Genomic DNA, 15,075 nt, shown 5'->3' on the forward strand with positions numbered 1-15,075 from the left:
ACATGTTTGACAAAACACTGCTGTAGACAACTTAAAATTCTGGAGTGCTACTCTTTGCAATCACTAAAACTAGGACATTTAAAAGTAAGGACTTTTAACTTTATGAATTCTGTATGTATCAGATCTTTGGTGGAGTTTGTTTTTCAATCTTGGTAAATCCATCTAATATACACTCTGGATGAGTGATTTCTTATAGAAAAGTACATTCATAATTTTTCTAGCACCACTCCACAGGTAAAAAGAATGAAAAAGGGCATTATATTCTCATTAGGCACATATCCTAATATAACAACTCAAATGAAAACGTAAGAAAACAAAAATTATTTTGCACTGAAACATAAATCCAGAATAGGAAGTAAAAGACAAAACTAACGTGAGACAGAGTATGATTTCCATTTTCTAGAGAGACTACCATACATACATGAATGACAACCCGAACTTGAAGAATGCTGACATTCTAACTTTATTTGAATCTAATTTCGTTTTTTTTAAAGGTGAAGTTGACAGAAAGTGGCCGAGAGGCATCATCTACCATCCTACCCCGCCAGGCTTCCAGAAATTTCCATCTGTTCCCACGTTTCTGGCCCCAAAGCTTCAACGTCCTTCAGGGCCCAGCTCAGACTCTACTCCACCAGAGACCCTGGGCCCCGTTTCTGCTCGCTCCTGCCAGGGCCAGGAGAGCAGATCGCGCGGTGCGGGCCCCTGCCCCGGGTCTTTCTCTATCTTCTGTCCAACCCCTGCGAGCCCGGTTGCCGCAGCCTGAGGGCACGAGGTCCGGGGTCTCCGCTGCACCCCTGCACGGTTCCCTGGGAACCAGAGGCCCAAGCCCCGGTGCCTCCTCACTCACCCCCGGCCCCCACGCTCAAGCCTCCCCCTACGACCCTCGAGGGCCAGAACGTGCGTGGGGATGGTGACGAGGGAGAGGACCACCTAACTCCGCGGCCAGCCAGGCGCCGCGCCCACGCCCACCCCCACCCCCAAGACCGCAAGGGTGGCGAGGACGGCCTTCAGGTCACGTGGCGGACGACACCATACCTACCTGACTACCGACTCTCCTCATTGGACCAACCCTCCCCAGCCGCCCAGCAACCGCCGGCCACACCGCCTGCTATTTCTCCGCAGCAGCGTCGAAAAACCGACCCGGATCCCGAGCGCACCGCACTGCGCCTGCGCACAGCTCCCCCGGTAGGACGAGCGCCGTCAGTACGCATGCTCCGCGCTTGAGTTCGCCCCGCCGGTTTGGAAGCCTGCTGACATGCGCATGCGTGTCTCCAGTAGAGGTTACTCTCCCAACAGGAGCGAGTAGTGACAGCTCTTGGCTTTGAAGCCAGGCGAGCCGGAAGTTGCTCTGCTTCTTCTCTTCCACTGGGCCCCGGCGGAAACCCAAACGCTAGAAGAGAGGTTCCGGGGCCGGCCTGGGCTGGAGCCGGCACGATGGAGAGCGGAACCGGGGACGCGGCACTGACCCGCCGCCCGATGCTGGCCTCTTCCTGGGATGCCGCATGCGGGGCCCTGGCCCAGAGCCTCCATCTCGCCCGGGCTGGTCCCGGCGCCCGGGACTTCGACTGGGAGGAGCTGCTGGCGCCGCCTGCCCCGGGGTGCGCCGGGCCGGCGGGACTGGGGGTGCCGCTTGGTGACAGCCACGCTCCTGGGGGAGCCTTGAGGGGCGGCGGGGGCCGTGAGGGAGAGGGTGCGGCCCGGGGTCCCTGCGGGAGCAGAACGGGCGACAGGTGTCTGCGGGCGGCGAGGGCCGGCGGCGGGGGCGGGTCCGCGGGCCGGCGGCTGCCCGGGGCGGGAGCGTGGGGCGACCCGCAACGCGGCGTCTCGGCGCGTCCCTGAGGCGGGCCTGTGGCCCCGAGGGCCCTGGCGGCCTCGGAGTCGGCGCCCTCCCGCCGACCCGCGGAAGCCCCTGTCGGCCGGGACGGGCGGGAGCGCGCCAGCCGTGGAGGAGCCCCGCCGGCTTAGCTGGAAAGACGCCCCTGTGCCTCGTGCCCTGCTCCGCGCTGCTGTGCGCGCAGGCGGTGCCGGTGCAGTTTCTGTGGGAATGAGAACAGTTCCAGGGCGTTGCGTAGACCGTCGGTGACGCAGGACCCGGTAGCGGGGAGGCCCCGATGCCTGCAGCCCCCGTGTCCGTGTAACAGCGTGTGGGGGCGCCCGGCACGGTGCTGGACCCCAGAGGCGGAGGGACGTGAGCTGGGAGAGGTCCGCGGCCACGAGCGCGTTATGGGCCGTGTTCGCAGGACGATCCTGGGTGACGTTTCGAACACCTTGCTTTTCAGGCCGGACCTGGTGGTTTTGAGGAGCAGCCCGAGCGGCCGGGATGGAAACCCCTGCTTCCTTTACCTGCGATGTGACCCCGAGGGCGGGGAAGAAATCGCTTCTGTGGGCGTTTTAAGTTCCGCCCGAAACATGGAAGTGTACTTGGGAGAGGAGTACTGTGGAACCGGCAGGGGCCAGAGTGTTCGCGGTGCTCTGGGCGGCAGGTGGGCGCCTTCCGCGTGTGGGCTGATCGTCCGCAGTCGTGTGTCTGTCGTCCTCAGCTTGTGCGGCGTTTATTGATTCTCATATTGGCGCCAGACATCAGGGCAGAGAGAATCAAAACATAGCAGCAGGCGTAGAAATTTAGGTCTCTAGGGATCTTAAAGACCGTCTAGATCAGTGCAGTTGTTTTTGTAAATGTGGCAATTGAGAGCCAATAGATGGCGGATAAGTTGGTAGAAGATCATGACTAGTTAGGGGAAGAATTTGATTAGAGTGAAGTCTTAAGTGTTTCTTGTCTGTCTCCTTTAACTCACACGGGGGTCTGTTTTCCAAAATTTAATTTGTCCATCAGTCTAGAACTCTGAACGGTTTTTCTTGTAGGCAGCCCATTACAGATAGTCCACGAGCCAAGCTGCCGTATCCGCATATTTAACCTGTTACTATACTTTTGACTTTTTGTGAATTCTGACAAAGATTCTGTCCTAATCTTTCTTTCATATAACTCAGCATATGAACTGTTTATATACCTTGCATGTTGGAAGTAATAGATTGTTTTTTTGAGCTTCAAAATAGGCTCTGTGCTACATGTTTATACATTTATTATCTAATTAAATTATCTTAGATAGCTAGTAAGTGGTAGATGTAGTCTTTATACCCAGTGCAATTGAGTAGGAAGCCATAACTGTTTATGCCTCACTGAGAAAACTGAGTCTCAGGATTTAAGTATTGTCCTGGAAACTTTTATTTTTCAATATAAGTACAAAGTGGTAATGTATCAAAGTAAAAAAATTAACTTCTTTTATTTCTAGTGAACCTGAAAAGATTATTTTATACAAAAAATATCTGAAATTGGAGTCCTCCACACATGCTTGTAAAATAAAGGTAAGTCGTCACTAAATTATAACTAACGTGAAAACTGTAGTTTTTGTACTATATATACTTATTTTGTGTTAGTTTGGTAGTGCAGTTAGTCCCACTTGGTGCCTGGTTTTAGTTTGGAAATACTTAGTAAACATGTAAAAAGAAATTCCTTTCTAAAAAGTTATCAACATTCTTCTTTTAAAATTTGACCACTTAATAGCTATCACAATATCATGTCATGTACTATTATTAATACAGTAGTATTGTACTCTTAAGCCTCTTAAGCCTTGCAAAACTGAGTTAAAAGCATTTTTTATCTTTATAACGGTGCCAAGAAAACCACAAGCTGTTTTGGTTCCAAAATATTGAGAAAGATAGAACACAGAGAAGTTTCAGACAAGGGCACCACGAAGTCAAAGAGATTTGGACTGGTGTCTTCAGCATGCAAAATACTGTTCAAGCAATCTTTGATAATGTCATCTGATCTAGGGAAAGGATATTGAGGGGGAAATCATAAACCCTGACCATCAAGTGAGCTCTGTTGCTGTCTCACAGAATAGCCTTGGGCAGATTTTTTCACCTGTTTGGACGTACCTTGTGGGTAATATTAGGGGGCTGAAGAAAATCCTTGGATTATTTTATCTCTAAAATTTTATGCTTATTATTGCTTACAGAAGATCACAGAACTGGTTATTCCAAGATGTTGTTTAGGTAGTATATACTAATAGCTTCTAAAGTCATTTAAATAAAGTGATTCAGTCATTCAAGAAATATTTGAGTACTGATTGATGCCAAGTACTGCACTAGACATTTAGAAACTGGCAGTAATAAAATAAATTGGAACAAAGCCCTCACATTGCTCATATTATAGTTGGCAAGACTGATAATAAGATTCAATGTGCAAACTATGTGCGATGTACATCTGATAGTGACAAAGGCTTGGGGATTAAGAAGTGGAAAATGGATAATATGGCAGTTGGAATGTGGGTGTATAAATTTAATGAGGTGTTTACTTAATTGCTGTTGACTGTGCTGTCTTTGGTGCCACTCGGAGTTTTTAGATCATGGATCTGTATTCACCTGTGTCTTTGTGTGATATATGAGTTTGTGTGTGTCTATGAAGGTAGGTGTTTTTTGTAACTGTTCTATGGAAGTACATGGGAGTGCAAAGAGTTGTTTCATTTAGGGAAATCCTGGGGTTTGTATGAAGGCTTCTTCTGGGGCAGTAGTATATGAAAGTTAAAATAATAGTTACTGATGCATAGTTTTGAGCACTTACTTAGTGGTCAATACTGGCAATTTTAATATATAATTATCAGACAACCATGGAAATCATTGTTGTTACCCTCCCTTACTTTATTCCTGACTTAAATTTTGGCCTTTGCCCACGGTTGCATTGGCTATAAATATCAGAGTCATCATTGGACCCAAATCTGTATGATTTTAAATCCTGTTCCTGTTCTACTTTGCTACTCTTGCCCATATCACGCATGAAATGTCTTGTTTCAGAAACACATGAAATTAGGCAACATTAAGCTGTAGGGAAACTACTGGGATAGAAGCCAGAAGAATTAGATTCAAAGCTCGACCTTACTAATGGGTGTCCTTTGACACGTTAGAAAATCACCTCTGACCTCATCTTTTCAGTGTGCAAACTATTGAGCTGTATTAATCATCTTCACATTCCCTTGCAGTTCTAAATTCTAAAAGACTGACTTATAGTTAGTATTTCAGTAAACACTTTGGGTGGGCTCTAGACAGCCTTATTTTGTGTTAAGTAATATTATAGCAAGTTGTAGGATGTTAAGGTCTCAGATTGGTGTAGTTTAAGTTCCTTAAACTAAGTAAATAAAATGTTATTTTATATCACCCCCACCTCTATTTGTTATTTTACATGTAATCTTTTAGTTTGAAAAGTACTTTTTAATTTGAATACTTTTTCTGAGCTTTATGATAAATTGGAATTTTCTCCTATGACTATTCTAGAGAAAACTTAAAAATTGTACTTAAAGTTAACCTTTGATTCTTGAATGCTTCACTCTTAGGTAATAACAAGAAACTTTAAGTGATGATTGTTTTCAATTCATTATTTTCTGGAATTTTGTTTGTTTTGTAATAGTTGCTCTCCTTTGGTGAAAAGCAGTGTGTGTTCATCAGTAAACTTGTCGTACATATGCAGCCAGTTTCAGCAAATTCTTCAACAAGCCCTCAGGCTCTAGGATCAAGGATAGACCTTGACAGGGTCCAAACCATCATGGAGTCCATGGGGTCTAAGTTATCACCTGGAGCTCAGCAACTGATGAATATGGTTAGATTGCAGCAGCAGGTAAGTAGAAATGGATTTCTTTCCAGATACCATTAAAAATGTTGAGATGATGGCTTTTTATAAGGACACGTGGTGACTTAAATTTTTTCTTTGAACTTTTACTATTGATTTGACTTATTTTTTTGTGTATTTTTTATAGGTTTTCTGTTTGTGGCTATTGTGAGGCTGGTGTATAATAACCAATGTAAATAGCAATCTGTATTAACTTGATGGCCTCTTAAGTTTGACATCTTACTAAAAGCCCTACACTTTTACTCCCCCTGCCCCTGTTTTGTGCTTTTGATATCATATTTTACCTGTTTTATTTTTGTGTATCCCTTAACCTCTTGTCATAGATATAGATGATTTTAGTACTTTTATCTTTTGACCTTCATACTAGTTTTATAGGTTTTGATCCACTACCTTACTGTATGTTGCCTTTACCGGTGATATTTTTCTTAAGTAATTTTCTTATTCCTATTTGTGGTCTTTTCGTTTCTACTTAAGTAAGTCCCTTTAACATTTGTAAGGCTAGAATAGTGGTGATGAACTCCTTCGGTTTTTGCTTGTTTGGAAAACTCTTTATCTCTCCTTCCATTCTGAATGATAACCTTGCTGGGTAGAGTTTTCTTGTTTTTAGCTTTTGTCCTTTCAGCACTTTGAGTGTATTGTGCCATGTCTTCTAGCCGATAGGGTTTCTCCTGAAAAGTCCCTGGTAGCCTTACGGGGTGTTCTTTGTATGTAACTTGTTGCTTTTCTCTTGCAGGTTTTAGGATTCTCTTTTTATCTTTAATTTTTGACATTTTAATTATAATGTGTGTTGGTGTGGGCCTCTTTGGGTTCATCTTGTTTGGTACTCTCTAGGCTTCCTGTACATGGATGTCTGTTTCCTTTCCCAGCTTAGGGAAGTTTTCAGCTATTATTGTTATTTTTTATTGAGATCATAATAGTTAACAACATTGTGAAATTTCAGTTGTACATTATTATTTGACCATCACCATATAAGTGCTCCCCTTCACTGTTTGTGCCCACCCTCCAGCCCCCTTTCCCCTGGTAACCACTGATCTGTTCTCTTTGTCCGTGAGTTTGTTTATCTTCCACATATGAGTGAAATCATATGATGGTTGTCTTTCTCTGTCTGGCTTATTTCCCTTAAGATAATACCCTCAAGGTTCATGTTGTTGCAAATGGGATGAATTTGTCTTTTTTCTGGCTGAGTAGTATTCCATTGTATATATATACCACATCTTTCTTATCCAGTCATCAGTCAGTGAGCACGTGGGTTGCTTTCGCATCTTGGCTATTGTGAATAACGCTGCAATGAACATAGGCTTATGTAAGAGATGCCTTATGAGGCCCAGCAGTTTGGTCTCCTCTTGTCACCTGTCACATGCTCCAGGGCTATCCCCTATGTGGGCTGCCTGTGCCCTTCTGTTGTGGCAGGGTTGCTGTTGAGCTGCAGGCACATGGGTAGTAGGCTAGGCTGGCCCCCAGGCTGCCTGGTTGTAAGTTTCGGTTGTGTGCAGCTGCTATGGGCTCTTTATTTGGTGGGGCAAGCCCCCAGCAAGGCATACTGCAAGTTCAGTAGCATACAACTACTGCAGTTTTGTTGGTAAGCCAATTAGGCCCCCAGTGTGGCTGGTTACTAGGCTCTGGGGCACACAAATGCTGCAGGCCCCTGATGCGGCTCCCTGCTGTGCTCACTTGTCTGTATTTCGGGGGTGGAGAGTGGGATAGACTTAAGTGAGGCTTGCTGCACAGCAGGCAGTTGCTGTGAGCTAGCTTTTAGGTGGGGCCTGCCTCTGGAAAGAACTAGCTTATGGTCAGGCCAGGCCCCGAGTGCAGCAGTGCACAACCATTTCAGGCCTTGGAAAGTGGGGCAGATCCCCTGGGGGCCTGTTTGCGGCAGCTGAGAGCCCAAGTCCACCATGGACCCCCAAGGCCACCGTGGGTCCCCATAGCCACCGTGGGCTTACTAGTGGGTGGTGCCACTCCCTGGGGCAGGCTGCCTGCTCCTGGTTTTTCTCAATTGCCTCAGACACTAGTGGGCAGGGCAGACCCCTATGTTATAAGGCTAGAGGAAAGATTCTAATGGTGCCAACCAGCCTGCCAGACTCTGTGACAGCACAACTGACTAGGTTGCAATAATGGCTGCCTGTTGGGCCGGCCCGGTGGCACAGCGGTTAAGTTCACACGTTCTGCTTCTCGGCAGCCTGGGGTTTGCTGGTTCGGATCCTGGGTGCGGACATGGCACCGCTTGGCATGCCATGCTGTGGTAGGTGTCCCACATATAAAGTAGGGGAAGATGGGCATGGATGTTAGCTCAGGGCCAGGCTTCCTCAGCAAAAAAGAGGAGGACTGACAGTAGTTAGCTCAGGGCTAATCTTCCTCAAAAAAAATAAAAATAAAAAAATAATGGTTGCCTCCAGTGTCTCAGTCCCTGGGGGCTGGGCCCAGCTGCCTCCTGCCTCTTTGGGGTGTATTCTGAGCTTGGTAAGTGAGTCTCTTTTAGCAGGGGACTAGGCACTTTTCTATCTGGCATTTTTGTGCTTGTTTCTGGGTCGAGTGAGTCCGTGCATGGGCCCTTTAAGAGCAAGTTTTCCTTTCCCTGAAGTTCTGTAGTTTTCCTGGGCGTATTCCCCATTGGTTTTCAAAGCCCGCAAAACCAGATATTATGGGATCTCATCTCCCTTGTGCTGGATCTAAGATCTGGGGTGCCTAATGTGGAGCTCAAAACCCACGCTCCTCTGGGAAAAGCAGCATACCTTTGAGATCGCTTCTGACCGTGAAATGCCGTGGCTGGGGTGTGGTTTTTTTCCTCAACGGGGCTGTTTCTCTGCCTCTTTCACCCCTGTCTGTGTTGTCCCTTGTTGTGGAGATTCTTTCTATCCAGTTTTCAGATCTTTCTCAGAATATATTGTTCCACAGGTAGTTGTGGTTTTGTTGTGTCCATGGGAGGGGGCGACTTCAGGATCCTCCTATGCTGCCATCTTGTAAACTTCAGATGTTTTTGGTAGGATGAGTAGCAGTACATAGAAGAAATTTGAACATCTGTTTTTGTATACTTGTTCAAATATCTATTTAGGGTAAATTCCTAGAAGTGGAATTATTTTGGCAAAGGGTAAGCCCTTTAAATTATTTAATATGTATTTAGTTGTCTACTTTCTAAAGGATTTGATGTGACTTGCCAAACAATCTATGATAAGACTAGTAAAAAATAAGAACTGAATAAACTCACATAAAAACAAGTAGAGAAATAGTCACCAGGCACCTGAGATTTGTTCATTTACATGTAGACTTACCTGTGAATGTCTTGATATTTAATACAAAGAAAAATCATCTGAAGAGCTCTCATCTGAGAAAAAATGACTAAAAGTCTGAATTTCTTATAATAATTCAGAATATTAAGATATGTCAGAAAAGGATAATTTGCTAACAAATACCTTCACATTTGGATTTTTCTATTTAAATTTTCTGTCAGATGAATAGTCATCCCTAATTTTGACATTGGCTCTAATGTAAATATCATTTGTTAATGCAGATTTGCCAGTTTTCTACCATACTTTTTTTGAGGTATGACAAAGAAATAAATGAGTTTTTCCATTGTGAGTGAGTAAAGTTCCTTTCATTCAGCTAAAGGAGAATTGTCTAATTCTAAAATTTATATGTAATTATATATAATCCATTGTTCCAGGATTAATTTAAGGTTTATTCAAAACTTGGATTCAAGAGAACCAGATGAGTTGACGGTAGGTTAACATTTCTCTATAAAGAGACTTCTTCCAAAGTGCAATTCTGTGAAAGAATTTCTCTTGGGACTTGACATCACAAGCTCCCCCTCCCAAAAACCTCACACACACATACTTCTCTGGCCCTCATTATTCCCCTTTTCTATTTTTTTTTTCCCTAAAGTATTTATCATGATCTCCATCCGCAGGAAACATTTTCTTTTCTTTTTTTCCCTCTCCCTTTCCCCTCTCCTTGTTTCCTTAGCATGTAGGCTCCATGAGGTCAGGGATTTTAATTTGTTTTGTTCACTGCTGTATTTTTTTTTCCAGCGCCTGAAACAGTATCTAGCACAGAGTAGATTCCTGGTAAATATTTACTGAATAAGTAATGTTGGTTTAGCTTAGTCCAGAAATATACTTTTTAGAATATGTAGATAAATGTATGAACTGAGTTTGTTCAGCTAATCTTGAATAATACTTTTCAGTCTGTCTCTCAGCACCTGTTGAGCAGGAATAAGTATGGGCAGGTGTTTGCTGATACCAATCTTTAGTAGACATCTGTGTTTTGAATTTAGGATAGAGTCTTATGCCCTGACACTTCATTAGGCTAGAGTTTGTTTTGCTTTTCTCTTGTGGAAAAATTGAAGATCATAGCAAGGAGATATCATAACCTTCTCTTCAAGACAAGCCAGAATCTTCTCAGGAAATAGTACTGCATAAGCAGTTGACTGCAGGTCACAAAAGAGAACTCTTACTATTCTGGAAATTCTTAAAGCAAACACAGCCAAAAGGTAGCTCATTTTAGTCATTGAAAATGTCACAAATGTACCCGTAGTACATCTAACTTTAAATAGTGTAACTATCTGTGTAGTTTCCGTGAAAGGTTCATTGCAAAAGACATGCCTAAGCAAAAATGAGTAGTTTATCATATGTTGAAAGTTGATGAATGATATTTAATTATAGGAAAATTATAAATTATGACTCAATTGAGAGTCCTGTATTTTATTACTATAAATTAGGGAGGGCTTTGTAATAAAAACATTAGTGCCAGTGCAGTTTTACTAAGCATGCTAATGTTTATTTTAGTATTTTCTTTAGAAAAAACTACGGTGAAATGGGGAAAGGCCCTGACTCTTAGAGTTAGGTGGCCCAAGTTTATGTCCTCATTCTGTCACTTACTAGTTTTGTTACCTTGGCCAAGTTACCTTTAGCCTTGGTCTCCTCAACTTAATTTTGGCTTACTTCTTATGTATATTTTGATCAAATGAAAGAATGTACATTGCCTGACATAGTAATTATCCCCAAAATTAGCTCTCATTACTATTAATATTACTAGTAACATTTACTTCTTTACCTTGCTTAGAATTGTATTCCCATTGGAGAGCAGCTTCAGTCGGTTTTGGGAAATACTGGACACAAGCATATGATTGACCTACAATCATCGTCTACTTCAGGAGCCTTCAGCAAGTCATCGTCCACACCTTTTCCTTTTAGAACTGGATTGACATCTGGAAATGTGCCTGAAAACTTAAAAGCTTACCCTGATAAAAGTACGCAGCCACTTGGTGGAGGAAATATTGCAAACCTTGAAGAGCGTAAAATTGTGCCACAAAACCATTCTCTTCTTGAGAATGATCTTAAAAATGCACTATCTTCTTTCCTATCAAAGAAAGCAAGTGATAACTCAAATATACCAAACTCTGAGCTGCTGCCTCTTCTACAGAGTATGTGTAGTCAAGGTAACCATTTCCACGTAGGACGTAACACCAAGTGGCTGGAAAACATCACTAAGCCCAGTGAAGGCATTGTTGGTGCTGCGTAAGTATTTATTTTAAGACAGCGGTGGCTTAGATCTGTTAGATGGGAGAATCAGCTGAAGGGAGACAGATTTGTCTCAATGAGTATCTTGCCTGAAAATCTGTTTCTGGAAATAATTTTAGGAGCTTTTACATTTTACCGTTAACACACTTAAAGGGAATAACTATTACACAGAGTAGAATTGGTTGCTTTGAAAGAGGTTCCTAAAAGTGGAGGTGTTGAGCTCTTGAAGTGTTACAAACATCATGTAGAGGTTGGACTAGAACATTATTTGCATAAATGGAGTGGGGCTGTGGACCCATAATCTTTATATTGTTTTTATTTAAGTTTGTACTAAATTTTTTGGCTAAGTATGTTAAGCATGTCATTGTAACAGAATTTCTTTGTAGATCATGTTTGGCCTAGGCTAATTTTGGAATAATCAAAACTATATTAGGATGCTAACTATTTATAATATATAGTATATAAGCCCTTATCCCCTGATCTTATAATCCCATATTTTTGCAGTACATTTGATTAAGAGATGGTTAAGTATTTACTGTGTTCCCTATCCTTTACATAAATATTTTGTTGTCACTGCCATTGAGTCACTTCGGACTCCTGGTGACTCTGTACAGCAGAGCGAACCCCACACAGTCTTTTTGTGCCATCATCTCATCTTCTGGTGCTATATCAGACAATGCTCCTCTACTATTCATAGGGTTTTCTTTGCCACTTTTTTCAGAAGTAGGTGGACAGGTCCTTCTTCCTAGTTCATCTTAGTCTGGAAACTGCACCAAAACCTGTCCACCATAAATGACCCTGTTGGTATTCAAAATACCAGTGGCATAACTTCAGCATCACAGCAACATGCAGCTGGCACTATATGACAATTGACAGAGGGTGGTTGTAGTTCCCTGACTGGGTAACGAACCCGGGCCATGGCAGCAAGAGCACCAAATCTTAACCACTAGACCATCAGGGCTGGCTTTACATAAATATAGTATGTCAAAATAGTGTTCTAGACTGGAATTCAGGACTCTGGTTATAGTTTTAGCTTAACCACTTTACCACACTGTTTAATCTTCCTTTGAATTTTTGTCTGAAAAAGATGTAGTTGGATTAGTTTGGAACTAAACAATACCAATCAACCAACAGTATCTAATTGACATTTAAAGAAGATTCCACCAGCAATAGCAGAATACACATTTTTTTCAAGTGTCTATGGAAGATTCACAAAGTTAGATTATATCTTGAGTGATCAAGTAAACCTAACCAAATTTAAAAGGATTGAAATCATACAAAGTATATTTTCTGACCATAAATGAATCCAACTAGCAATCAATAATAGACAACAAGAAAATTTCCAAACACTTGGAAATTAAACAACATGCTTCTAAATAATCTGTGCTTCAAGGAGATCTCAACAGAAATTTAAAAATACATGGAAATCAATGAAAATAAAACAGATCAAACTTGAGAAGAATGTTTATAGCACTAAATGTGTACATTAGAAAAGAGGAGGGGCCGGCCCATGGCGCAGAAGTTAAGTGCACACATTCCACTTTGGTGGCCCAGGGTTCACTGGTTTGGATCCTGGGTGTGGACATGACACCGCTTGGCAAGCCATGCTGTGGCAGACGTCCCACAGGTAAAGTAGAGGAAGATGGACTTGGATGTTAGCTCAGGGCCAGTCTTCCTCAGAAAAAGAAAAAAAAAGAGGTCTGCACAACACAAAACTACACAACTCAACCAAGGTGAAATAGATAATTGTAATAGTCCTATAAACATTAAAGAAATTGATTTTTTAATTTAAAAGCCTAGAAAATAAACCCAAAGCAAGCAGAAAGAAAGAAATGACAAAGAGCAGAAATCAATGAAATTGAAAAAGAAGGAAACAATGAAATCAATGAAGCAGAAAGCTAGTTCTTTGAAAATATCAGTAAAATTGATAAACTACTACAAATTCTGGCTAGCAAGACTGGCAGAGATAAAAAGAGAGAAGACACAAGTCATCAATATCAGGAATATAACAGGAAATAGCACTCCAGATCCTAAGGCCATTAAAAACATAAGGGAATATTATCAACAACTTTATGCTCACGAATTTGACAGTTTAGAAGAAATGGATCACTTCTTCAAAAAAAACAAACTACCAAGCTCAACCAAGATGAAATAGATATACAGAATAGTCCTATAGCCACTAAAAGTACTGCATTTGTAATTTGAAAGTTCATGTAAAAGAAATATCCAGGCCCAGGTGGTTCCGCTGGAGAATTCTACCAAACATTTAAAGAACACCAGTTTTACACACTTCCAAAAAATAGATGGGAAGGGAGACTTCTGAACTCATTTTAAAAAGCCAGTATGGGGACTGGCCCCGTGGCTGAGAGGTTAGGTTCGCAGGCTTGGCTGCAGCGGCCCAGCGTTTTGCCAGTTCGAGTCCTGGGCAAGGACGTGGCACTGCTCATAGGGCCATGTAGGGGCAGTGTCCCACATGCCACAACTGGAGGGACCCGTAGCTAGGAATATACAGCTATGTATCGGGGGGCTTTGGGGAGAAAAAGGAAAAAAAAAATCTTTAAAATCTTAAAAAAAATTTTAAAAATCTTAAAAAGCCAGTATACCCTGATACCAAAATTAGATTGCTCCAGAGAAAATGCAATACATAAAAGTATATGTAAATACAAAAATATATAAATCTAGGAACATAATTATAAAAATACAAAAATCTTGGGGCTGGCCCCGTGGCCGAGTGGTTAAGTTCGTGCGCTCCACTGCAGGCGGCCCAGTGTTTCGTCGGTTCGAATCCTGGGCGCGGACATGGCACTGCTCATCAGACCACGCTGAGGTGGCGTCCCACATGCCACAACTAGAAGAACCCACAACGAAGAATACACAACTATGTAGTGGGGGGCTTTGGGGAGAAAAAGGAAAAAATAAAATCTTATTAAAAATATACAAAAAAATACAAAAATCTGGCAAAATATATACAAGATCTGTAGACTGAAAATTCTAGGATGATGATGAAAAAAATTAGAGAAGACCTAAAAAATGGAGAGACGTACCAAGTTCATGAATTTGAAGACTCAACATAGTGAAAATGTCAGTTGCCTACAAATGAGTTAGAGGTTTAATGCAATTCCTATCAAAAGTTCAGCAAGATTTTTGTAAATATAGACAAGATTATTTTAAAATTTGGAAAAGGAAAGATAAAGGAACTAGAAAAGCTAAAAGAGTTCTGAAAAGAAGAATCAAGTGAGAGAAATCACTAGTTGATTTCAAGACATATAGCTGGAATGTCAAAACTATGATACTGGCGGAGGGACAGAAACATAGATTAATAGACTAGAGCACACAGAAATACTCCACACAAATATGGCCAACTGATTTTTCAAAAAGGTGCAAGAGCAGTTCGGTGGAGGAGGATAGTCTTTTAACACGGGGTGCTGGAGCAGTTGGCTATCTAAAGGGCAAAAAGGGAACTATGACCTAAACCTCATACCTTATACGAAGATTAACTCAAAATGGATCTTGGACTTACATAAAGCTATAAAACTTTTCTAATGATATATAGGAGAAAATCTTGGTGACTTAAGACTAGGAAAAGACTTCTTAGATATGACACCAAAAACAGGAAAATTGAAAATTTGAGGGGCCGGCCTGGTGGCCCAATGGTTAAGTTCGCACATTCCACTTCAGCGGCCCGGGGTTCACCAGTTCAGATCCCAGGTGCAGACATGGCACCGCTTGATAAGCCATGCTATGACAGGTGTCCCACATATAAAGCAGAGGAAGATGGGTGCAGATGTTAGCTCAGGGCCAGTCTTCCGCAGCAAAAAGACAAGGATTGATGGCAGATGTTAGCTCAGGGCTAATCTTCCTCAAAATAAATAAATAAAT

The 15,075-nt window shown here is 42.4% G+C and overlaps 1 protein-coding gene across 3 annotated transcripts in view; it reads left to right on the forward strand.

Moving 5' to 3' along the window:
* The first annotated feature begins 1,309 nt into the window (after positions 1–1,309).
* C2H10orf88 (chromosome 2 C10orf88 homolog) overlaps positions 1,310–15,075 on the forward strand; it is a 17,138-nt gene continuing 3,372 nt past the window's right edge. The window contains exons 1-5 of one of the 3 annotated variants that reach the window (XM_046655286.1): positions 1,310–1,598; positions 2,280–2,483; positions 3,291–3,363; positions 5,462–5,668; positions 10,739–11,193. In XM_046655286.1, coding sequence (XP_046511242.1) covers positions 1,435–1,598; positions 2,280–2,483; positions 3,291–3,363; positions 5,462–5,668; positions 10,739–11,193 — 1,103 coding nt within the window. In that variant the 5' untranslated portion in view covers positions 1,310–1,434. Of the gene's footprint in view, positions 1,634–1,754; positions 2,129–2,279; positions 2,484–3,290; positions 3,364–5,461; positions 5,669–10,738; positions 11,194–15,075 lie in introns of those variants that run through there. The other 2 variants (XM_046655287.1, XM_046655288.1) reach the window with 2 other exon arrangements.

The sequence above is a fragment of the Equus quagga genome, chromosome 2 (assembly GCF_021613505.1).
Source record: "Equus quagga isolate Etosha38 chromosome 2, UCLA_HA_Equagga_1.0, whole genome shotgun sequence".
Classification (NCBI taxonomy): domain Eukaryota; kingdom Metazoa; phylum Chordata; class Mammalia; order Perissodactyla; family Equidae; genus Equus; species Equus quagga.